Source organism: Ceratotherium simum, chromosome 16 (assembly GCF_057802395.1).
Source record: "Ceratotherium simum simum isolate JZ-2026a chromosome 16, ASM5780239v1, whole genome shotgun sequence".
NCBI classification, from domain to species: domain Eukaryota; kingdom Metazoa; phylum Chordata; class Mammalia; order Perissodactyla; family Rhinocerotidae; genus Ceratotherium; species Ceratotherium simum.
In genome coordinates this window covers 44,358,054-44,383,017 of record NC_141915.1, presented here as the reverse complement: position 1 = coordinate 44,383,017, position 24,964 = coordinate 44,358,054, and the positions used below count along the sequence as shown (strand labels likewise).

The 24,964-nt window shown below is 36.8% G+C and overlaps 1 protein-coding gene across 1 annotated transcript in view; it reads left to right on the top strand.

The window, feature by feature from the left end:
- NSF (N-ethylmaleimide sensitive factor, vesicle fusing ATPase) overlaps positions 1 to 24,964 on the top strand; it is a 146,908-nt gene that overhangs the window by 25,368 nt on the left and 96,576 nt on the right. The window contains exons 3-8 of the mRNA XM_004432596.3: positions 99 to 198; positions 2,538 to 2,577; positions 11,264 to 11,430; positions 14,437 to 14,544; positions 15,297 to 15,372; positions 17,627 to 17,782. Coding sequence (XP_004432653.1) covers positions 99 to 198; positions 2,538 to 2,577; positions 11,264 to 11,430; positions 14,437 to 14,544; positions 15,297 to 15,372; positions 17,627 to 17,782 — 647 coding nt within the window. The remainder of the gene's footprint in view (positions 1 to 98; positions 199 to 2,537; positions 2,578 to 11,263; positions 11,431 to 14,436; positions 14,545 to 15,296; positions 15,373 to 17,626; positions 17,783 to 24,964) is intronic.

Below are 24,964 nucleotides of genomic sequence, written 5' to 3'. Positions count from 1 at the left end.
GATGCCGTGTTTCCACCTGGTACTCATCAAGCATCAGTTATTGGTATTGGAAATGAACACATTTGACATGGAGTACTGACTGGGTTTCTGTCTTTTAGGCACGTGATTGTGAGGACCTCTCCAAACCACAGATACACATTTACTCTGAGGACCCATCCTTCAGTGGTTCCAGGAAGCATTGCATTCAGCTTACCTCAGGTAACTGTTAATTTATTCTCTTCTATTCTTGAAAGTCGTGGAAGAATCAATTCATTTAAAGCAAGAATTACCCTATAACTGTATTGATTGACATTGAAGAAAATCATCTAGGTATTATATAAGGAATTTCAAGATATGTTCTTAATTGCCAATTTTTACTGTGTCTGCCTTTTATTGCCTTGATTTTTTTCCAATTTTTAAAAATTCTGCAGTAATATCAGTTAGCTATCAGATAAAGTGTCAAGTTATTTTAATGTTAACTCACCGGGTAACAGAAAATATATAAAAATAACATTTACTTGTAAAATTAACATCTAATAATGATGATTTTAAAATACAGTGATGTCAAACTAGAGAATATGGTGAGTAGTTGTTATCTCAAATTACAACCTAACTTGCTGGGCTTCTGGAACAAGTGGAAGGATTATGATTATATATATAACTATTGGTGGATTCTGTGGAGGGAAAATGGCCTAGCATTGTTGCAGGCACGTAATAGGTAATCTAAGAGCATCACAAGTGCTAGTCTGTGTCTTTTTCTCCCTTATCATCTTGCTCATGCTGCTGATTCCACAGTCCTAAGCACTGTAAGTGCAACCCCTACCTCCTAGTATGCTAATGAGCATTGATTTACTCCCCTGGTGGTTGAGGGAGAGAGATCAAACACTTGTTAGGGGACTATTAAAGATCTCTTGCAGCCCTCAGAAATTATGAGAAATCCTCACTCACTAGTCTCCTTCACTGTTTAGATGCCTCTCCATTATCAGGACTACTTTTCACATTTGTTTCTACAAATCAAAGGTTTGGGATACTCTAGAGTTTGCCAGCTTTTACAGAGCTACATTTGAGATTCTGGTAGTCAGAAATGGAGTTTCTGATTATTTCTCCTTGTCCCTCTGCTTTTTAAAAAAATTTCCCCAACATTTACTCTAGGCAAGTTACTATTCTAAGTACTTTTGCATGTATTAGCTCATTTAATTCTCAAAACAACCCCATATGATAGATACTATTGTCATCCCTTGAGAGGCTGTCTTTGGAATTGAGGTACAGAACCTAAATGCGGCTGCTTTGTGACCCGAAGTCTGGGCTTAACCAGCATGCTGCTAAATTTCAGGTTGGCCAGAAGTGGGATGGGGTGTTGTAGGAGATGGAGGTGAAGGGCAGAGAGGAGGGAGAAGTGACCTACGGTGAGAAAGTTGGAAGGGAGAGCACTTGACATTGCGCATATTCTAAATGCAGCATCTTTTAACTATCCACCACAAAATCTACGGTGTTCAGATGATTAGACAAACTGTTGATTTTCAGCCAAAAATTATTTTTCTCACAGTTCTTTGAAATGTTATCAGTAATTATTCATTTTGAATCCATACCAAGCCAGTCCTGAATTCCTGCCTAAACACAATCTGGCCTGCCTCCGTACATTCTTGCCATTATAACTAGTCAGGACCTGGGGAGAAGCTAAAGTCTAGTTGCAAATGTCTGAAAATGCTTTTAGTTATGACCATTTAATGATTTGAATTCCTGCTTGCATTTCAGTGTAGATTATCTGACCAGTTTTAATTTAGTTTTCATGAATTGAATGTCTTTCTTTTTGTGATACTCTAACAAACGGTATAACTAACCACAGTATATTTAGAATATTATCTGATACTATGAAAGCCTTCAGGAGCATTTTATTATGCAAAGGAGCATCCTACTCAGCACTGCCGGCTTTACTGTAAAAAGGCAAGCTTTGTATGTTTTTGGACAGATGTTCAGATATAAACTATAGCATATAAGTTTTCTAGGGCTGCTGTAACAAAGTACCACAAACTGGGTGGCTTAAAACAACAGAAATTTATTCTCTCACAGTTCTGGAGGCCAGAAGTCTGAAATCAAGGTGTGTCAGCAGGGCCGTGCTCTCGCTGACGGCCCTAGGGAAGAATCTGTTCCATGCTTAGCTTCTGGTGTTGCCAACCATCCTTGATGTTCCTTGACTGGTAGATATATCACTTAAGTCTCTGCTGCCATCATCAGATGACTTTCTCCCCCTGTGTCTGTGTCTCACTTCTCTTCTTATAAGGACACCAGTCATATTGGCTTATTGAATCCTAATTCAGTATGACCTCATCTTCACTTGATTGAATCTGCGAAGACCCTATTTCCAAATACAGTCACACTCACAAGTGCCGAGGGTTAAGACTTCAACATATCTTTTTGTGCGACACAATTCAACACATAAGAGCATACTGTGTTTTGGACTTTGTGTTCCTGAAATTCATAGGAATTGCTCTTTTCCTCATTTCTCTAATTTTGTTTGATTTGATTTGAAGTGTCTTTTTTTCTCTTTTATTTTACAGCGAAAATGGGCTGGACTTTCTATTGGGCAAGAAATAGAAGGTAGGTATATTTTTTAGCTACCTGAGGTAGATTTTCTTTGTGATTTTTTCATAATTATGGAGCTCTGTACAATTTTCTGTTACTGGTTGTTAGGCCATTAAACATTCATCCTATTCATATTATCAGTTAGATCTATGAGAATGGAAAGTAAATAGTTATGGTACCGACCTCTTTATCTACTTGCTATTCTGCCTGGACATGATAATCTAATGGGAGAAAGAATATCCACATATTCATTGCTCAAAGAATATGTACAAGGTAAATATGTGCACAAATTTTAGCGTTAGGAGCTCTGTGTGAAAGTGCTGAGATAGAACAGGAGTGGATGAATTGACTGGAGACTGGAAAATTAGCCAGAGAAGTCTTTCTAGGCACTGGAGTTTTGAGCATAATTGTGAAGTAGGGGGAAATCATTACATGGTAGAGACAAGGAAGAAAGACTCGCAAAATGAGAAATAATATAAATAAAGGTAGTGAGATGGGAGCATGGAGATCATAGGCGGTGCTCAGGAATTATGTTTGCCTGATTGAAAGGATTTGCCTGAGTGGATTGTATTAAGTGATGAGAGTAGAGTATGTAGTTAGTGGAGGGCCTAGAAGTGAAGAACATACTGAAAATTTTGGATTTTACACAAAGACAATTGAGAGCTCCTGAGGGTTTCTGAATGAACCCATCAAAATCCTACCTTTAGAAAATAATTCTATTGTCAGTGTGGGATATAGTGAGGAGTTGGGAGAATTCAGGAGTCAAGGAAAATAGCTCAGAGGTTATTTGACTTGCCTAGAATTAAGTTGAATAGGACTTGAAATTATGGCTATGGAAAATTTTTTTAAAAGTCTAAGTTATGTTGAAGAGGAATCATTGGTATTACTTGGTGATTCCATTTTACTGTATACTGAGATATGTTTTCTTCTGTTTGTTTGGAAAGATAAATCAGATTTAAGTTAAGGAGAAGAAAGGGTGGCAATATTTAAACAAATGGTGTATTTTTTTAATGAAGTGTGTTATAAAGTCCTCGTAGTTCATTAGATAAGGGCATGGAAAGCAATTTATGACTTCAGGGGAATAAAAGGGCTAAGCTGCTTGTGGATTATAGGCCAAGAAGCTCATAAGCAAGAACTGGCAGTGTCTCAAAGTTGGGGAAATGGAGTATGAATCTTCTTGTCAGATAGTTTCATACCAACTTCATGGGTATAGTAGGGGAAGAAAAGAAAATGCAAGTATAATTAAGCCAGCTTTTTTTCTGCTTGTTTCTAAAACCTAAAAAAAATTCATATTTACAGAAAGGTTGCAAAAATAATACAGAGAATTCCTGTATACTACTTTTACCCAGATTCACCAATTGTCATATATATTTTTATCATTTTCTCTCTCTCCACACACACACGCATGCGCACGCACACACACACGTGCACACACATTTCTTTTCTGAACTCTTTGAGATGAAGTTACAGAAATCATTCGTCTTTACCTCTAATACTTCAGTGTATATTTCCTAAGAACAATCATGTGCTCTTATAGCAATCAAATTCAGGAAGTTAAACATTGATATAATTAAACATTTGAAACTTTAATCTATAGTTCATATTCCAATGTTGTTAGCTGTCCCAGTTATCTCCTGTATAGCATTTTCCCCTTCAGTGTAAGATCCAGTTCAGGATCATGTATTGCACTTAGTTGTCATTTCTCTAATCTTTAGCTTTTTCTTTGCTTTCATAATGGTGACATTTTTGAAGAATACATTTATAAAATGAGGAGTCATTGGTCAAAGGGTACAAAGTTTCAGTTATGTAAGATGAATAAGTTCTGGAGAGCTTATGTACTGCACGGAGATTGTAATTAACAATACTGTATTGTATACTTAAAATTTGCTAAGAGGGTAGAGAAAATGGTTCATGTGCACTGAAAAGGAGATATGTTCTCTGTTATCAGGGTGTAGTGTTTGATACATACCTATAAGCTCTACTTTATTGATTATGCCATCTAGATCTTCTATATTCAAACTTATTTTTGGTCACTTGACCTGTCTTGCACTGAGAGTGGTGTGTTAAAATCTTGTTACTAGTGTTTTTCTGTCTATTCTTCCTTGCCTCTCCTGTAGTTTCTATTTTACATAGTAGTTTCTGTGTTATTTGGTATGTAGGTATTCATAACTGTTATATTTTTATTGTGAATTGTGGTGTTTAGCATTATAAAGTGTCCCTCTTTATCTTGTTTAATGTGTTTTGAATTAGACTTTGATATCAGGATCACAATCCCTCCTTTCTTACTGTTTTTAATTTGCTCGCTATATCTTTGCCCATCTTTTTACTTTTAGCCTTTTTAAATCACTGTGTTTTAGATGTGTCTGTTATGTACAACGTAGAGTTGGGTTTTGCTTTATGAGCTAATTTGAAAGTCTTTTCTTTTAATAGGTTTGTTAAGCCCATTCACATTTATTGATATGACTGATACGTTTGATCTCAATTCTGTCATTTTATGTTTTGGTTGTGTTTCTCTAATTGGTATGTCTTTTTGCCAGTTTGTACTTGGTTGGATAAAACCTATCCTCTAGTAGATTCCTCCAGGAAGTATATATGTGTACAATGTATACACATATATATCCCTGGTTCCTGCATATTCAAGAATATCCCTTGTATCCCTAAGTTCTTGCATATTCAAATAGTGCATATTATATCTTTGATATTTCAAGCACAGCTTGGCTGGATATCAAATTCTTGGCTTGTTTTTTTCCCTTGAATTTCTTGAAAATGCTGCATCACAGTTGCCTTCATTTGTATGATGCTCTTGAGAAGGCTGATGCCAGTCTAATTTTCTTACCTTTATAAGTAATTTGATTTTTCTGCCTGGGAGCCCTGAGGACTTTTCTGTCTTTAAAGTCTAATATCCTTGTTAGGATATTTTTTGGAATTGGTCGTTCTGGATCAATGACCCAGGTATATTATAGGTCATTTCAATATGTAGATTTAACTTTTCTCTTATTTCCAGAAAGTTTTCTTAGATTATGGTTTTAAGTATTAATTCTGGTCTAGTGGTTTTGATTTTCTTCTCATGGGCTCCAATTATATGTATGTTGGAAGTTGTAAGTGGTTCCGTTTCAACCACTTCCTCTCTGTTCTTTTTCTTTCTTTATCTTATTTTTATTATCTTCGTCATTTTCCTATCTTTCTTTACTGCTTATTAAATATTAATTTGAATCTCTTCTCCTGTGGACACTTTGTAATTTATTCTTCACTTGTGAAATAGTTTTAACTTTTTCTTCAATTTCTTTCCTGAATTCCATAAATCCTCATTGTATTTCTTTTGTCTATTTCTGTTCTTAGTTTTTAATCTTCTGATTTTAGGTGTTTGGTATATGTCTACATACTTGTTTGAGGATACTTGATTTAGTTTAAAGTATTATATATGTATTTTCTATTTCATGGTTGATCTTTTTGGGGAAGACACTTCAGCTGAAATGCTGCAATATTTTGTTATATGTCATGTTTTCTTTTTACAGTAACTTTGTGAAGTTATTTTTTTCTATTTATTATGATTTTGTAAACAAGATTATCAGTCCAAGAGCATTCTTTTCTTATATAGAGAAGTACAGTTTCTTTAATAAATAATGGTGAGATGGAGGGGGAGGTAGAGAGCTTGGTTGGCATAGCTTATTTCTTTTCTGTTTCTGCATGATCTTTAATTTTCCTCTCTTACTGCCTTCTTTGCCTTCATTGCCACATCTCTAAGGGCACCATCCCTTCTCTATGTATCTGATTCTTTCCAACAATTCTTTGATGCTGCCACTTCCAGTCCTAGTTACTTTCAAGTCCTTTCCTGTCCCTGGAGTTATGGACTACAAAGTCCCAAACTTGTGTTTACTGTTTTGGCATCTCGTGTTGGACTTTCTTATTTGGGATGGTTTTGTCTGTACTTTGTCTAAGTCCTGCTCTCCCTACTCCTCTTTTTCCACAATGGGAGCTCTGTGTAATTTTGTTGGATATTTCTGTACTTTCAAGTAGTTTGAGTTTCATGGGTTCTCTGTTTCTTAGTGCTGCTGAAGCTATGGACTGTATGTGGCATTATTTGTCCTCCTTGTTGCTCCCTCAGGGTTTTAGGAGGATGTGTGGGAGTATTCAGATTTATGAGGGCACCATTATCCTCTAGATCCAATGCTTTTGAAAGCATTCAAAGATATAGTAGCTTTAAACTGGTTGAAAGAAGACAAATACTTAAAGTCTTTGCCCGGAACACATTACTAGCCTGGTCTGTAGTAGAGATGTCTGAGAAGAGAAGTTGGTAAAGTGGCAAGAGAGAACATTCTACTCCTCATTTAGGAACATGGCAACTTATAATTTTTTTTCTGAGTTAGAGGGAACTTAAATATTGGGGTTATCTTCAATTGGGCTTTTCTTTTTCTTTGTGGAAGTAGGATGAGGGCTAAAATTTTTTGATTGGGAGTAAAAATAAAGGAAATTACTTTAGATATGGGTAGCTGGTGGAGATGGTTGCATTATTAGTGCTTTCCAAACTTGCCTCAAAGAAACACCTGGGGAGTTTGGGTTTTGTTGTTTTTTGTTTTTTTGGGGTTTTTTGCTGGGAAAGATTCGCCCTGAGCTAACATCTGTTGCCAATTTTCCTCTTGTTTTTTTTTTACCCCCTTCCCCAAAGCCCCAGTACATAGCGGTATATTCTAGTTGTAAGCCCTTCTAGTTCTACTATGTGAGCTGGGACCACAGCATAGCTACTGGCAGACGGGTGGTGAGGTTCTGTGCCTGGGAACCGAACCTGGGCCGCCAAAGCAGAACATGCTGAACTTTAACCACTAGACCATCAGGGCTGGCTCCGGGAATTTGGTTTTTTAAAAAAGATTCCCAGGGCCGGCCCCGTGGCTTAGTGGTTAAGTGCGCGCGCTCCGCTGCTGGCGGCCTGGGTTCGGATCCCGGGCACGCACCGACGTGCTGCTTCTCTGGCCATGCTGAGGCCGTGTCCCACATACAGCAGCTAGAAGGATGTGCAGCTATGACATACAACTATCTACTGGGGCCTTGGGGGGAAAAATAAATAAATAAATAAAATCTTTAAAAAAGATTCCCAGACCCCTCCCTTGGGGAGTCTGATTCATGAATCTGTGTTTTTAACAACCACCCTGCCACATTTCGGGAAACATTGACAGAAGTGATTCCCTTAACTATCACCCCATCACCTGGAGCATAGTGAGAAGCTGAGACAGTGGAGGAGTTCAGCACCAAAGTGAAGTAGGCAAACCAAAGTTTGCAGACATTGGCAGAAATAAGAATGAACACTGTTAAACCTAATGAGAAAATGGGTATGTATATAGCCTAGGTTTCTAATTTCCTTAAACTTATTTTTCTAAATATGGGGTTAAGAGGGTGCTTAAATTAAACTTTTTTTTTTGGTGAGGAAGATTAGCCCTGAGCTAACATCTGTTGCCAATCCTCCTCTTTTTGCTGAGAAAGATTGGCCCTGGGCTAACATCTGGGCCCATCTTCCTCTACTTTATATGTGGGATGCCCGCCACAGCATGGCTTAATAAGCAGTGTGCCAGTCCACACCCAAGATCTGAACCTGTGAACCCCAGGCTGCCAAAGTGGAGCATGCAAACTTAACCACTACACCACTGGGCTGGCCCCTTATATTTAACTTTTAATGTAGATAAATTCTATTGTGAAAAGGTATAAAAATTTGAGGTTATAAATTTTGATGAATTTAGAAACATGTTTTGTGGCTTATATTATGTTTAAAGCATTCTCCTGCTACCAGAAATGCTTATCTTAATTGTAAAGTCAGTTCTTTAAAAGGTGAATAAAACAGACTTAATGGGCAAAATTATAAAACTAAGTGATTAGGTGAGACTAAGGTGGAGTAAGTTGAGGCAACGAAGAGTTTGGGGGCCTAATTGCTGTGGATGATGTGGCCATAAAGGTAGAAAGCTGGTTGAGTGTAAGTAGAGATGTAGGCAAAGATATGCTAGGAGGTGTGATGTGAAGGCGAGTGCTAATTCAAAGATTCCAGAACAGGAGTTCTGTCTGTAAGGTGAGATAATTTTTTAGTCAAGTCAGTGATTTTAGTCTGAGAGAATCTTCCAGAAGAATCATTTAGAATTCTCTCCATCTGGAAATGCCATATTTTAAGTATTACAGACTGATTTTCAATAGCAAATGTTTTTTGAACATTGTAGTATACCTATTATTGTAATGTCTGCTTATTCAAAGCAATGGCTGTAAATTTTTCTTTGCTTATGAAAATATTTTTCACTAGTCTTTGACATTAAATTGTTATTAGCCATAAAATAAGAAAACATTCTCAACCTTCTGGCTCTTTGCTCCTGGATGAAACCTTCAGGGTACCTGTCCCTTTGGGGCTGATGATGGTGCTGTCCATGGTGCTGCCCACAGCATTTGAAGCTGTTGTAACAGCTTGATCTTTTCTGTTGAGGAACACGGACTCGAATTAAAATGCATTGGCAAACTATAGTCAGTAATGATGATATTTTAATACACTTATTCAAATTTCTTGATATAAAGATGATATATACACATACATATATATGCATCAGGATGTGGAATTATTTAGGAGTCTTTGCACAAAATGGTATCATACTGTACAAATTTTTCTAAAGTATAATTTTTTTTTTTTGGTGAGGAAGATCAGCCCCAAGCCAACGTCTGATGCCAATCCTCCTCTTTTCTGCTGAGGAAGATGTCCCCCATGGGCACATCTGTGCCCATCTTCCTCTCCTTTATGGGACACTGCCACAGCACGGCTTGACAAGCGGTGCATCGGTGCATGCCTGGGATCCAAACCTGCAAAGCCTGGGCTGCTGAAGTGGAACACGTGCACTTGACCACTGCGCCACTGGGCCAGCCCCATGAAGTGTACTTTTTAAACTCAATATTCTGGTTTTTTGTTTTACAGGGGAAGATTTGCCCTAAGCTAACACCTGTTGCCAATCTTCTTCCTTTTTTCTTCCTTCCCCCGCAACAAACCCCAGTACGTAGTTGTGTATAGTTGTATATTCTTCTGGTTCTTCTCTGTGAGCTGTGGCCACAGCATGGCTCCTGACAGACAAGAGGTGTAGGTCTGCGCCCGGAAACTGAACCTGGGCTGCCAAAGCAGAGCAGCCCGAACTTAACTGCTAGGCCATCAGCGCTGGCTCTCAATATTATGTTTTAATGGGCCATCCATCTTTATCAAATATACATCAAGTTTTTATTTTAATTGCTGTATAGTACTCCACATTATGAATATGCTGCATTTTATTCATCATTCCCCTACTGATCAGTGTTTTTTCAATGTTTAACTTTTACAAATAATGCTATGATGAACCTCCTTATAGATCTCTTTAGGCAAATGTTCAGGAGTCTTTCTGGGACAGACACCTGGAGATGGAATTGCTGAATCAACTTATTTGTTTTTACCTTAATATTACATCCTGTACATATCTTCACTATGTGGGGAGCAACTGAGTTCTCTTGCTTATGAAAGTTACTCAACATATAACTTGTACTTTCTAAGAAATGTTAAGAAAGAACAAAACACCCAGAAGTGGAGGCAGGGGAGTATTCTGAAACTTTCAGCCGAGATTTGAACTTATTCTTTGATCTTCAGTGAATTTTCTATCCCTCACCCTGGCTTTCTTTGTTATTTTGCTTTTGAAAATGTTTATCTTTAAAATATGTGTGTCCCCATTTATAATGGCAAACCAAAATATAAAAATATGATTACACAAGCAATTTCATTCGAAGAATTTATAGAAAATCCCTATACATAATTCAAGTGGCTAGACTATAAGAAACAAGTTTAAAACTGAATTTAGAGTATGAAAGGACCATTAAGATTTGACTAGTCCAGTCTTCTTATTTTACGGATGTGACAAATCAAGGCACAGAGCTAGATGATTTACTTAGATTGTTCCAGTTACTAACAGAATCTATTGAAACACATAGACTCCAAAGTTCCTTTGTCTTGCCTCCTTTGTTTTTATAATGGACACTATAGGTTTTTTGCTGTTGTTGTTTAATTTAAATAATTCATGAATATATTAAGCATCTAACAGACTATTAGGTGCTGTTAATACAAAGATGAGTTAAAAACATGGTCCTCGCCCTGTTCTACGTGTTGTACATGTAGAACGTACTGTGGTTCCCTGGATATGGTAGGTGCTCAGTAAATATTTTTGTAGTAGTAAAAAAGAAATGCTCTGGAGCAAATCTCCCTAGTAAACACTGTTTCTCAAGCCTTCTTTTTTTTGTCCTGCGTCCTACTTTTTTAGGGCAAAAGAGTCCACTCAACTCTCACCTTAGCTCTTTCTTATGTCAAACAAAAATCTGTTTGAAAGTCCCCAGTGGGACTTCCATACTGTCGTTTTGTCCTCTGGTAATTGAGAAGGAAAAAGATGCAGAGGCCATGTGAGGAGGGCTGCAATTTGTCCATAAGAGTTAGGTGAGGGGTAAAAGAGGGAGAATGCTGTTTAATATGTTCTAATTAATGCAGAGGGGAAGAAAATCTTTAGTGGTTATTATTTTTTCTGTCTGTGCCTATGTGTCCCTCCAATGAAGGCCATGTAAAGCCCTTTTTTGGTCGAGTTCTGATATGATTCATTTATGTTAAACTTTTAGTTACTCGAAACACAGCAAGTATTTGGTGTCCCTGTGATTTTAAAAATGCTTCCTTTTTTCCTAGTGTCCTTATATACATTTGACAAGGCGAAACAATGTATTGGTACAATGACCATTGAGATCGATTTCCTGCAGAAGAAAAGCATCGACTCCAACCCTTATGATACTGACAAGATGGCTGCGGAATTTATTCAGCAGTTCAACAACCAGGCATTCTCAGTGGGACAGCAGGTAGTTTTAAATTTTCTGTCATTCTTTTACTTTATAGGCATTCTAATTTCTGCAGATGTCTGAAATTGATTCTACCATTTAAAAACTGAGAGGAGCTTTGCATATGAACAGGTATATCCAAGATGAGTGATAAAAAGTGAGGGAAATGTATTTGCTGAGCCTCTAGGAGTCTGTTCAGGAAAATTCTAAAGTAGCTTTTAGGTTACAGTGTCATATATAATTACAGGGGCTTTTCCCTCTGTAAATTTGGGAACACTGCAGGCATATACGTCTCAAATTTCTTACTTCTTTTCTTATTGTGGGACATTTGTTTTGTCTTTGGATGTCTTTCTCTTTTACTGATATATTTCTGTAGAAAAGTAGTTCCTAACCTTTTTTGCTTATAAACTTCTTTCAGAAGCTTAAGAAAATTATGTAACATATATATATTTTCAGATTTTTCATGGAACCTCTGAAGCCCGGATAGTCTCTCCTTTAAAATTATATTGCTGATGTTGTCTCCTTTTTTGGACTTCGGTCAATATCATATTTCTAACCTCCTAGGAAGAAATTCTGTTCTTTTAAAATTTTACTTTAAAAAATATGTGAGTTCATAAGTTGCTGTTTGTACACATAAATAATCGTTGCTCTCTTGCCCTTACATTAATATGTCTCGTCCTTTGTGACTTTTCTTAATCATTCCTAACACCTTCCTTGTACCATAGCTTCATAGCAGTGGTTCTCAAAGTGTGGTCCTGAGATCCCTGGGGGTCCCTGAGGCCCTTTCAGCGGGTTTACAGAGTCAAAATATTTTTTATATTAATACCAAGACATTATGTGTCATTTTCTTCTTATTCTCTCACAAGTGTGCAATGGAGTTATGCAGACCATGTGGTGTGTGCTAGCACATCACATCCACTGTGGAAGCAGACGTGATGGCCCAGCTGTCTTCCATTCAGGCAGACATTAAAGGGATTTGTGAAAATATAACTTTGTCACTCTTCCCACTTTGTTTTTTATTTTGGAAAATGGAAGTTTTTTATAAATTAAAAATATGTTATTTATGTTAACACATAACGGATTTACTGTTATTTTTTAAATAAACAAATTTAAAGTTTTGTTCTGATTTCTGATATGGTGATTATCAATAGATATAATCCATATAAACAAAGGCTCTTTGGGGTCCTCAAAAATTTTTAGGATATAAAGGGATCCTGAGACCAAAATGTTTGAGAATCTCTGCTTATAGCATTCTGATCTCGAATGACTTACCTATAGTGCCCTCGCATGGGAAGGTGTGTAAGGTGGGCAATGAAGGAAAGAGCTGTTGGAGTGAAGGACTGTCATTCTTTTTTTTTTTTTTTTTTGTGAGGAAGATCAGCCCTGAGCTAACATCCATGCCAATCCTCCTCTTTTTGCTGAGGAATACTGGCCCTGAGCTAACATCTATTGCCAATCCTTCTCCTTTTTTTCCCTTTTTCTCCCCAAAGCCCCAGTAGATAGTTGTATATCATAGTTGCACATCCTTCTAGTTGCTGGATGTGGGACGCCGCCTCAGCATGGCTGGACAAGCAGTGCATCAGTGTGCGCCCGGGATCCGAACCTGGGCCGCCAGTAGCGGAGCTCGCACACTTAACCGCTAAGCCACGGGGCCGGCCCCAGGAATGTCATTCTTTTGATTCTCTTGTCTAACTGAAATGGAATTATAATATCATAATATTACAATACCAAACTTTCACAAGTGGAAACTGAGTTACTGATAGACAGGAAAAGGATACAGTGCATTTATTATTATTTTTAAGAATACTAGAATTGGACTGAACCGCAGAGATTATCTTGCCTAACCTCATTTTGCAAATGACGAATTTAGGTCTGGAGAAGGTAAATCATGTGCCCATGGCTACACAGTCAGGGGCATAATGAGACAAGAACCTATTTGGCAATTGATAAATTAATTAATTGAACAAATATTTATTGAACGCCTAATATGTTTCAGCTTCTAGTTTAAGCCCTGCGGATCACCAGTGAACAAAATAGACACAATTCCTACCCGTAGAGATTACTCTGTAGTTGGGGAAGACAGAAAATAAGAAAGAAATGCCATGTACTGTTAAGTACTTTGATGTCAGTGAAATGGGATGATGCATTAGAGAGCCACTGAGGTGCTACTTTGGATGAGATGGTCCGAGAAGGCTCCCGAAGATGACCTTCAGCTGATAATTTGTTGACTACCTGTCCATTGTTTTTTGGGCTATACTATATTCCTTCTGGATTCCTACACTTTTTGACTTATAGTTGTGCTCAAATTGCCTAGCTAAACTTCATTGTTTTTACCTTCTCCTTTAGCTTTAATATTTTACTAGAAAATGCTTTGGTATTTGTAATAATTTAAAACCCAGTAACATGCAGATATAAACCCATGAAAGAAATACCTTACCTCAAATCACCGTTCTTAGTATTTATTCCCATTCGTAGTAGTTAGTAGTGGCAGAGTTGACAGTCAGCTTTGCCTGTTATATTTACTGTTATACCCCAGCACGTAGAAGAGGGTCTAGCTTGTAGAAGGCACTCAATAAATATCTGATGAATGGATGAGCATTCAGAAGCTGTCTCTGCACTTGTATGGCAGGCATTTTGTATTGGTTGTAGAAAAGCATGAATTTTAGAGCCACACATCCAGGCTTGAATCCTGGCACTATCATTTACTGTGACTCTGGGTCCCATTGCTTAGACTCTCTCTGGATCTCAGCTTCCTAACTAGTAAAACTGAGGAATAATTTCTGTTCTGTTCTGTTCTGTTAATTACAGAACCTCCTGTAGTGTGTGTTTGGTTCATAGCCGATACTCAATAAGTGTCCGTTCCCTCTTCCTCTCATTGGCCATGTGAGTGGTTTGCCTGTGGAGCCGATTTGAGAGGGATCTACATGAGACAGCTGCTGCCCGCATTTGGAGAACATTGGTGATCATGTGAGAATTAAGCCGTATATCATGAAGTGATTTTTCTCCCCTTACCTCTTCTCTACATAGCTTGTTTTTAGCTTCAATGAAAAGCTTTTTGGCTTACTGGTAAAGGATATTGAAGCCATGGATCCTAGCATCCTGAAGGGAGAGGCTGCAACAGGTAAAAGACAGAAGGTATGTTTTATTTCTAATAATCTTTATTAGATAATCATTATGATGTGAATTGTGCAGATTAATATAATCTTCCTAGCCATTCTCTTGCTCAGTGATTTCTTTATATTATGTACTCTTTATTTTAAGATAATAGGAAGAAAAAATTCCTTTCATAGCTATCACTGTTATTAAAATATAGCAGAAAACACACTTATTTGCAGACCTAATAGTAATTTGAAATTTGTATATATACTTATAATCCTGATTGAATGCAGATGATATTTATTGTAAATAAATAATGACAGGCATTATCAAAAGATATATACACTGAAATAAAATAGGAATAGTAGAGGCAGTTATGACAAAAGTAAATGTCACTTAGATGATGGTCTGAAAGATTTTCTTTGCTCAGAGTGACTCATTTCCCCTTCATTTTTATTTGAGGGAGATTGGCTCTGAGCTGACATCTGTTGCCAATCTTCCTCTTTTTTTTTTTCCTTTTTTCTCCCCAAAGTCCCCAGTACATAGTTGTATATCCTAGTTGTAGATCCTTCTAGCTCTTCTATGTGGGACACCGCCTCAGCATGGCTTGATGAGTGGTGAGTAGGTCTGTGCCCAGGATCCGAACCGGCAAACCCTGGGCCGCCAAAGCGGAACATGCGAACTTAACTGCTGTGCCACTGGGCCTGCCCTCCCCTTCATTTTTGACCTTGCTTTGAGAAGTCCAGAAGTCTGCTATTAGACCAACTACTAATTACTGTCTTTCTATACAGATTGAAATAGGACTGGTTGTTGGAAACAGTCAAGTTGCATTTGAAAAAGCAGAAAATTCGTCACTCAATCTTATTGGTAAGATTTACAGTCTTTAGAAGATTCTGAATAAAGTGGGACTATCTCTGTTATTGTATGTGACTCAACGACGGTGATTTTCTGGTGGCAAAGGAAAATAGGGGCACCTCCCTTGAGAGGGCTTATAATAGTATTTCATATTTGTCAGATGTGCTGATGTAGAAAAAAAGTTTAAAACCTTCACTAGATCAGCATTGTCCTACAGAGATATAGTGTGAGCCACATATGTAATTTTTAATTTCCTAGTAACCACCTAAAAATAAGGAAAAAGATAAAATTAATTTTTAAACTTTTAATAGTGAGATAAGTTCAGGCCTACAGAAGATTTGCAAAAATAGTTCAGAGAGTTCCTGTATACCCTTCACCAGCTTCCTCTAATGTTACATTTTAAATTACAGTTACCAAAACTAAATTAACATGGTTACATTGCTACCAACTAAACTTACCGACTGTATTCGGATTTCACCAGTTTTTTCATTATGTCCTTTTTCTGTTCCAGAATCTAACTCAGGATCCCACTTTGCGTTTAGTTGTTTAGTCTCCATAGTCTTCTCCAGTCACTGACAGTTCCTCAGACTTGCATTGTCTTTCATGACCTTGAGACCTGGTCAGTTATTTTGTAGAATGGCCCTCACATGATTGTCACTTCTATCTGTGACTGAGTTAAATGATGAATGTGTGGGTAAAGAAGGTCTTTCCAGTAGATTCATAGTTCAGTTCTACTCTTGTACATTAGCTCTACTTTTATTATATTAAAATAATCCAGATTAGTCTCTAAGAATAGTAACTCACCATAATAATTATGCCATTAACTGTATAGTAATTCTTGTTTTCGGTTCATTTAACCTTGTTGATGTCTACCCCAATAGAAATAGAGGATTTTCGTTGGTTGCACACCATCATACCCAAGGTTACTTAACTTCAAATGTTTAGCCTTTTTTCTTGATCCATAAATTATCATTCTCCCCTTAACATTTTTTCTTGATTATAAAATAGAATATTTATTTCAAAAAATAGGGATAGGCCCTCACTCAACAACTCACACACTCTAAAATTTGATTCTGCTTTCATACTGTTTTATAATTTGTTCTTTTTGCTTAACATATTTCAAGCATCTTAAATACTCCTCTACAACATAATTTTTAATTACTACATATGTGATTTTATGGAGGTAGGATATATCATAATCTCCTCTTATTGATCCAATGCATTTCTAAAGTGATTTCTTTGTATTTTGTGTTTTGTACACCTTTTGTTAAGTAAGGTATCTTATCCCAAGGGAGTTGCATGACTTTCATAAATTGTGGGTATTTCTAAGTAATTCATGCAAAGGTGTGATTGATAGATTTTTTTTCTGTTAGAAAATAAAATTGTGGAGTGATTTAGTATGCAGTAAATTTGACCACAAGAGGACAGTAGAGTGTAAGAAAAATATTTTCAATAGCTTTATAAAGGAAAAGTCCACAAAACTCTAACCATAAAATTACCATCTAGGATAAACTTTTTCTAATGTGACCTTTTCTTCCCTAATTTTTAAAAAGCTATAATATTAGTTTCTTTTTTTTGTTTATAGTAGAGTGTACTAAGGCACTTTTACTCTCTGTGTTTGAGATAGTTAATGTGATTCTCTTGGGTTACTTTAGGTGGCACTATGACATTTAAGTTAGATAATTTTCATCTTTGTGAAAGAATTTGAAAACATGAATTTTGAAATCATTAAAGACTTTAGGATGATTTTAGACTTCTGTGTGCAAGTGAAGAAAAAGCAAATAAGACATCAAACTTATTCAGTGCATCTTTTCATGCTGAAGGGTTATATACCCAATTATAAACTTAATCTGGATAAATATGTGTACTTTTAAATACACTTGAGAGACTGCTAGATTTCAGTTGCATTTCTGGCAACTACTGTTGTCTTCTTCAGATATGCACATGGTGTTTCTTCTAATCAACCAAGTTAGTTAACTTGGTTAGGATTAGAGATCAGTAAGACCAAGGATTGATTACAAATGGATTACAGCATGAGTTTAGCAAGTCATTCTGAAGGTGTTTTAGTGACCCTAAATTGGGACCAGACAAAGTAGTTACCATAGCAAAACTCATCTTTCTTATTAGAAAGTCAGCTAAGAGCATGGTGTTCATCTTTCTATAAGGGTAGCTTCTTTTTATTCATTGAGGATGCCCAGGGAGTTCTATCTCTTTACACTTAGTGATAAAGCTCTTGTTTCACGTTGATTATCTTTGTTTGACATAGGCAAAGCTAAAACCAAGGAAAATCGCCAGTCTATCATCAATCCTGACTGGAACTTTGAAAAAATGGGAATAGGAGGCCTGGACAAGGAATTCTCAGACATTTTTCGACGAGCATTTGCTTCCCGAGTATTTCCTCCAGAGATAGTGGAGCAGATGGGTGAGTTTAAAAAGGAAAATTTGATAAAATCTTGTATTGTTAGAAAAATAATGAATGTGCTTAAGTCTCTTTTCAATAATATTTTGAAATTATTTTTCAGGCTTGCCAAAGTATTTCTCTATTTTAACTTCTTTAAAAAAATAAATTTTTCTAAAAAATCTTTGAAGTATTAAAACTCTTAAAATTACACCTTAATTGTATGGAGAAGTCATAGAAATATTTGTGGTTGCTCCATTTTATTTATTTATTTATTTGAGTATGTTTTTCTGTAGGACATATTTAGAAATTTCATCTGACTCTAAAGATCTATTCTGGGTCAGATTTACCCTGCTAAATAATCTTTATCTATTAGACTGTGGGCGTTGTTCTAATATTAGCTGCTGCTTTTTCTTATCGTGCTGTTGCATTACCCAATTAGTACATCTTCATACCTAGTAAATGGATACTTAGCATGTTTTTAAATTAGATAAGTTTGATCCAAAAAGACAAATGCAGGATATACATAGGAGTTTCCATTTCACATACAAAGAATTGCACTATTCATTTATCACTTTCTTCTTGAAGGTTTATTTAATTTATCTGTGTGTGAAGCGGCTTTATTTGCCATACTGGAAATGCTGTCATGACTGTTTTCATATCCATATCACAGGTTGGGTTGGAATGCGAGCAACAGAATATCTGAGAAAGGAATTTATAACATAACAGCTTCTGGCAGACTATTAGTATAAAAACAGTATCCAAAAAAACTGAAAGAAGATGAATATATTACTCCCCTCTCCTCCATCATTCTTTATCATTAAATTGCTACTGGGAGATAAAAGTATATTCATCATGGTGGGGATAAGAGCTGCTTTCTAGGCACTAAGTGCTTGGTTCTATTAGCCTCCTGTTGTTGGTAGCTTTTCTGCCTGGTCGCTCACTCTAATAAATTACAGGCACAGCACACACCTGTTCGCTGGGTAAAGGTCGAGTTTGGAATTGGATTAAGAGAAAATGACAGAGACCCTCATCACCTGATGTTTATACACCTTGAAATGGCAAGAACATACTTTTTTATCTGAAAGATACAAAGGCCAAGTCTGTGAAAAACATAATTTTAATTTGGAAAATAGAAGTGTGGTAGTTCACTGTGTTGGTAATGTGTGTTTTGAGGCACAATAAGTCCATAAAGCTTTTGATCGAGACATGGAAATATTGTTTACATATATTTTGGATATAAGCAGAGATAAAAGGATGATTCCAAATGTTCTAAGTTATTCTTGTGGAATATTTTTACTGGTTTTCAAGACTGAGCTCTGTGCAGAAAGAGTGTAATGATTCTGCTTCTTTCAACATTTATACTATCCAGCCAACAAGTAGAAAAATAACTGCTTCTGTAATAAGCCATATCTTTTAATTATATTATAAATATTTTCTCACAGTTTGGAAGGTATTGAGGATTCTGTTATTCAGATACTAATTTCCTGTTTGTGCATGATCCAAACCCTGCTCATTAGGGCCTCTGTCTGAGGTCCAGGGGATAATGCATAAAGAAGTAAAACTCATATAGGTCAATTTGTGACTTTGCCAGCTGTTGAAGAGTTTGAAATTAAATCAAAACAGATTTGGAATTTCTGAGTGAATTTAATCTGTATTCTGTAATCTATATTGAAATTAGTTGAATTAAAATAGTATGCTTTTTGTTGTTGTTAACATGTTTTTTGACTAAGGACTGTGGATTTGAATTTTGTGAGTGCTACTATCCAGAACCTTTTTTATGGATTTATTTTTCTAATATTTTTACACTAATTTAATTAGACAATGATTTCTGTCTTTTTTAAAGAGTAATATATTTTTTTCTCATTACAGCTTTTTGCCATCAAGAAGTGTGTGTTGTCAATTTGATTTAAAAGACAATAAGTTTTAAGTTTAAAGTTACCTTAGCTTTTGCACTGACTTGAAACCCATTGTTTTCTTTATTTGGAATGAGGATTCTCAGTGTCCTAAAGCTACTTTTTTATGGTAAAATGACTGAGAAATAATTCTCTTGCTATGCATGTGTCTTTCCCTATTTTCCAATAGGGCTCCTTTTTTTCCTTTGAATTTTAGAGGAATTGCATAGTAGAATACTTCACTGCACTGCAAGTACAGTGTGGTTTAAAATTCTCATGAGGCATTGATAAGGGCAGATAAAGGAATAAATTGCTACGTTTGGATAGAATATAAAATAACATTACACAAGTCCTTTTTATATATATCCTGTGGTCTTTTCCCCTGCCGGGTGGGAACAAATTGGTTGATTTTTTTTCCTCACTCTTTGTCAACCAAATAGATAAACCTATATAGTTTGGGGATCCAATTGGACACTGGGTATGATTGGCTAAATCAATTCAAAAGGAGGAAAAATAGTGATTAGAAAAGAATAATTTATGTAGGTTATGGAGCTGTTTTGTTTTCAGCAGAGAACTTTTTTACTTTTGGCTTGAGACCAAATCATTGTCTTTACCATAGAGTCTAAAGTTATGTCTACTTTGTAAACAGGAACCTTAACTAAATGGATTTTTTGCCTATATATCAAAATTTCAAGTTCACAAAGTGATAAATTGAGAATTCTCTTCTGTCATTGTGTTTATAAGACTGACAATTATGCTTCTAGGTAATATAGTTCTTTCCTTTTGCTTATAAACCTTCATGTTGCTTTTCAAAATTAAAAATATAGTTTAGATACATACAGAATGTTGCCGATGAGAAATAAGATGACTACAGGACTAACCAGAGGCACACAATTCTGCAGTAAAATTAGGGCTCAGATGAGGTAATATATGTAAAATAATTGTCTTAGAGTTTCCAATCTGTTAGTTTCTCTCATGAAGTACTTTCAAGTACATAGTATATACCTTCCTGTTTTTGTAATAATATTTTTATAAAATTAAAATTAAGGAAAGCCTTAAGGGGGAAAAGAAGTTACATACATCCCTACAGAGGTAGACAGTCCATGTGCAGAAATAGGAAAAGGGATTACTTAGGGGGAATATCAGTTTAGACTTGTTTTTTTGTTGTTGTTGTTGTTTTAATCAGTGTAGCTCTTTACTTCTTCCTTGTCTGTAGCAATTGGACTCACCCAAACCCTCAGAAGGCAGCTCTTCTTTGGAAGTATATGTAAGCATTAGCAAAGAAAACTAGACCTATACCTTGCACTTAGTGGATACCAAATAGCTATTTAGTTAGAATGTCCTCCAGACCCCACGATGATAGACATTTAGTTAGGAATGACCTTAAATCCTTACTTTGTGGGATAGTAGAAGCACCTTTCAAGTCCCAGGGTAGAAATGTGGGCATCAAAAACTGGTATCTGGAAGTATAGGTGAATAAACTGGGCTGCTGATTGCTGTCCTTGAGCATACTCAGGTGTCAGCTAAATATATACTCTGTTCAGACCTTTACCACACTTATTCCCTTGTATGCAGTTTTGTGGCGAGTGCTCAGGGTAAGTGATTGATTGATTATCTCAGTTCTCATTGTAACTCTTTTGTTGGCAAAGATGGAGTTTCTGCAAAGAAACTTCATTTTTCAGCATCCCTGGCAATTGCCTCTAAACTGTAAATGTCAGAGCAAAAAAAAAAAAACAATTTCTTTTCAAAGAACAGTGGAATAATTGTTAAAGAATTAGTCAGCGTATCTTAGGACGTTGTCCACATGTATAAGGAAAAGGGCTTTGGCAGAAGCTATCTGTTTTAGAGGTAGGAGGAAAACAGTGCAGAGACTTAGGGCCTCAAGCTTCATACTGTCTTTTGGTGGATCTGCACCTTGTGGATACCTAGGCCACCTAGTGGGAGGAAAGCCACTTGTTATGGTCTTGGGCCCCCATTCTTTGAAACTGGCACTGTCTTCTTTTTGGTCCACTTTCACCTGTGCCTCCCTCTCTAAGCCCATTTTCAATCTGTATTTTTAAGGTTTCTTTTGAAATTCTAGAGGAAAGCAACTCTTTTCTGCTATCATAAGTGAAAGTGCAGTTACTCTATGAAGTAGAGCTGCCGAGAAGATAAGGAGCCTTTCAATCACATGCAGACATCTTTCACATGCTAAGAACAGTGCAAATAAAATACAGAAGAAAGAGCGCTAAGGTTTCGTACATGCCATGTTTGGGAGAGAGGGAGTTCTTGCTAAGATTAACATAAACACTGACACTCTTAAAATGCATTTTCACACCCCCACTCTTGAGGAGAGATTGCAATTTAAATGGGGGTTAAGACATCTAGCAGAACTCCAGGGCTCTGTAAAAGGAACCCTAAGGCTAAAGAGCTTATCTGAAATTTGAAAAAAAGAAAAAAAAAATGAAGCTTTCTGACATTCATCTTTTTTCCTTGTATTAGTCATAACTTGCTTTTCAGCTATATTTTAGGTTTTGAATGCCAACCTGACATCTGTTCAAGTCTGCCTGTAATTTATTAGGAAAGGAAAAGAAAGCCATTGCTCACTAGTTAGAGATGCAAAACTTCCCCCTTCTGCTTTTCCACAAAGTACTTATAGATGATACTTGGATGTGAGGAATGTAATTATTTAATAATTTACTGATTCTAACTTCAAGTTGGGAAATTTATCGTTGTTTTTTTTTAATTAGGAGAAAATAGCTTATGACCATGTGATTTCCAAAATCTGTGGAGCAGGATTTAGAGATAAAGCATACACCCTAAAAAAGATACTATAGGTGCTTTTTTGTAAGCTGAAATTTTTAACTTGAATTAATTTTTCCATTAGTCTTAATTTTTTAAGTTTATAAGAAATAATGTAGCTATGCTTATAACTCAGAGTCAAACTATATATAAATTCAGTTAGCATTTTTTATTTACAGACAGACTTTTAGAAATAAATCTTTTGGGGAGACAGAACTGTCTCTAGAGTCACCAATGGATTTGCCGGCAACTACAGCTGAGTTACTTACAGATCAATAATCGGGTCACTGTAAAGTGGAAGTCTAAGTTTGAACCTAAGTGTCCACCAGTAAGGAAATGATTAAATAAACTATGCGACATCTTCCCATCCTCATTAGGGAATACAGTGAAGCAAATCTTAAAATGATATAGCTCTAAATGTAGACATGTTTGTTTTAATAAAAAAATATAAAACAAAGTAAATGCATTACAAAAGCCTCTGTAGACACACATTAAATTGAAAAAAATTGTTTACTTCTGTGAAAGGGAAGTTAGGAGGGGAAATATAGGGAGATTTTTGTTATTTTACTCCATGTATCTCTGTGTCTGAATGTTTTACTGTGATCTTACATTTCTCCTTGTGTAATTTTTTTTTTTTTTGTGAGGAAGATCAGCCCTGAGCTAACATTCATGCCAATCCTCCTCTTTTTGCTGAGGAAGACCGGCTCTGAGCTAACATCTATTGCCAATCCTCCTCCTTCCCCGCCCCCACAAAGCCCCAGTAGATAGTTGTACGTCATAGTTGCATGTCCTTGTAGTTGCTGTATGTGGGACACGGCCTCAGCATGGCCGGAGAAGTGGTGTCTCGGTGCGCGCCCGGAATCCAAACCCGGGCCGCCAGTAGCGGAGCATGCGCACTTAACCGCTAAGCCACGGGGCCGGCCCATCTCCTTGTGTAATTAAAGAAACAAAAAGATAGTATCACAGGCTGTTTCTCTCTCATGGTGGCTCCACTATCACCAGAGCAAGGGAACAGGGGAACAGGTGCGTTCCACTTGCTTAAAGTTTCTGTGGAGGAGAAGAGTGCAGGGGTAAGGGCCTTGGATCCTGAGGGCTTTGATGGTAGCCTCTTACAGAGGGAAGGCAGAAGTGCCTGTCCTTTTCTACTGAAAAGATAAAAATTTCTTGATTTTCGCATTATAGTTAATGGGTATAAGTAGTTTGTATTCCCTCCAAACTGTGAGAACCTTTGCATCCAGGCCTCTAAGCAGCTGTGGAAGCAATAGAGGAAAGAGTGGGAGAAGGGTGACTGGAGGGAGAGCAGTTTCTGACACGAGGAACTGTGCTTGAATTTGTTCAGTCTTCAAAACCTTTCCATTGAGGAATCTAACTCATATGGCTTCTGAAGTGAAATTGTTGGTGTTTTTTCCTGTTTTACTCCCATATTTAGATTGATGGTGATGATGATGTTGGTGGTAGCTAATACTTATATAGTGCCAGGCACTGTTCTAAGTGCTTTACATATATTAGCTTATTTAATCCTCACAACACTTTATGAGGTAGATAATTGTATTGTCCCCACTTTATGGAGAAGGAAACTCAATCTCAGAAATGTTATGTAACTAATGCAAGACATGTAACTAGTAAGTGGTGGAGTCAGATTTGAACCCAGGCGGTTTAGCCTCAGAGTCCATGCTCTTAACCCTTAACATTGTACTTCTTTCACTAAAGCCGATCATGTAAAACCATTAAAATGGGCCTTCTCAGCCCTACTTCTGAGGTGGTCTTCAAGGGAGCTAGAGCCAAGGGTTTTTTAGCTGTGGCAGCATTGACGTTTTGGGCCAAATAATTATTTGCCACAGGGTGCTGGCTGTCCTGTGCATTGTAGGATATTTAGCAACATCACTGGCCCCTACCCACTAGATGCCAGTAGCACTTCCCACCCCATGCCTAGTGGTGACGACCAAAAATATCTCCAGACATTGCCAAATGTTCTCTGGAGGGCAAAATCACCCTTGGTTAAGAACCACTGATCTCGTACAATCCCCTGGCTCCTTCTCTTTACAGATGTGGAAAATATGGCCCAAGGTCACTAAGCAAGTCACAGGCAGAACTAGGACTAGAACTTGATTCTCCTGGTTGTGGAACCCTTAAAGGAGGAGCAGGAAATGACTTAGTAAATTTGTATAACTAGTAAGTAGCAGAGCTGGGATTGGAAATCAGGATATCTGGTTCCAGAGTCTGTATTCTGAACTGTCTCTCCAGATATTGGAGAAATGAAGCTAAGAATCAAGTAGTCAGTAAAGCCTTGAATTTTATTCATCAAAGAATATCCTATGATGAGTAAATAAATTCCACTTTTGCCTTTCTTCCTTAATTAATTCTCAAGGAAACTTACAAAGCTTTCCATATATAAAAGTTCTGAGAACTCAGGCATAATAGGTTTGGTGGGGGGAAAGGAAGAGAGGAATTATTAAAACACTGAAGATCTATAGGTCTGGCCTCACCCCTACCATTTCCTATATGCATTTATAAATGACAACCTTAGCAT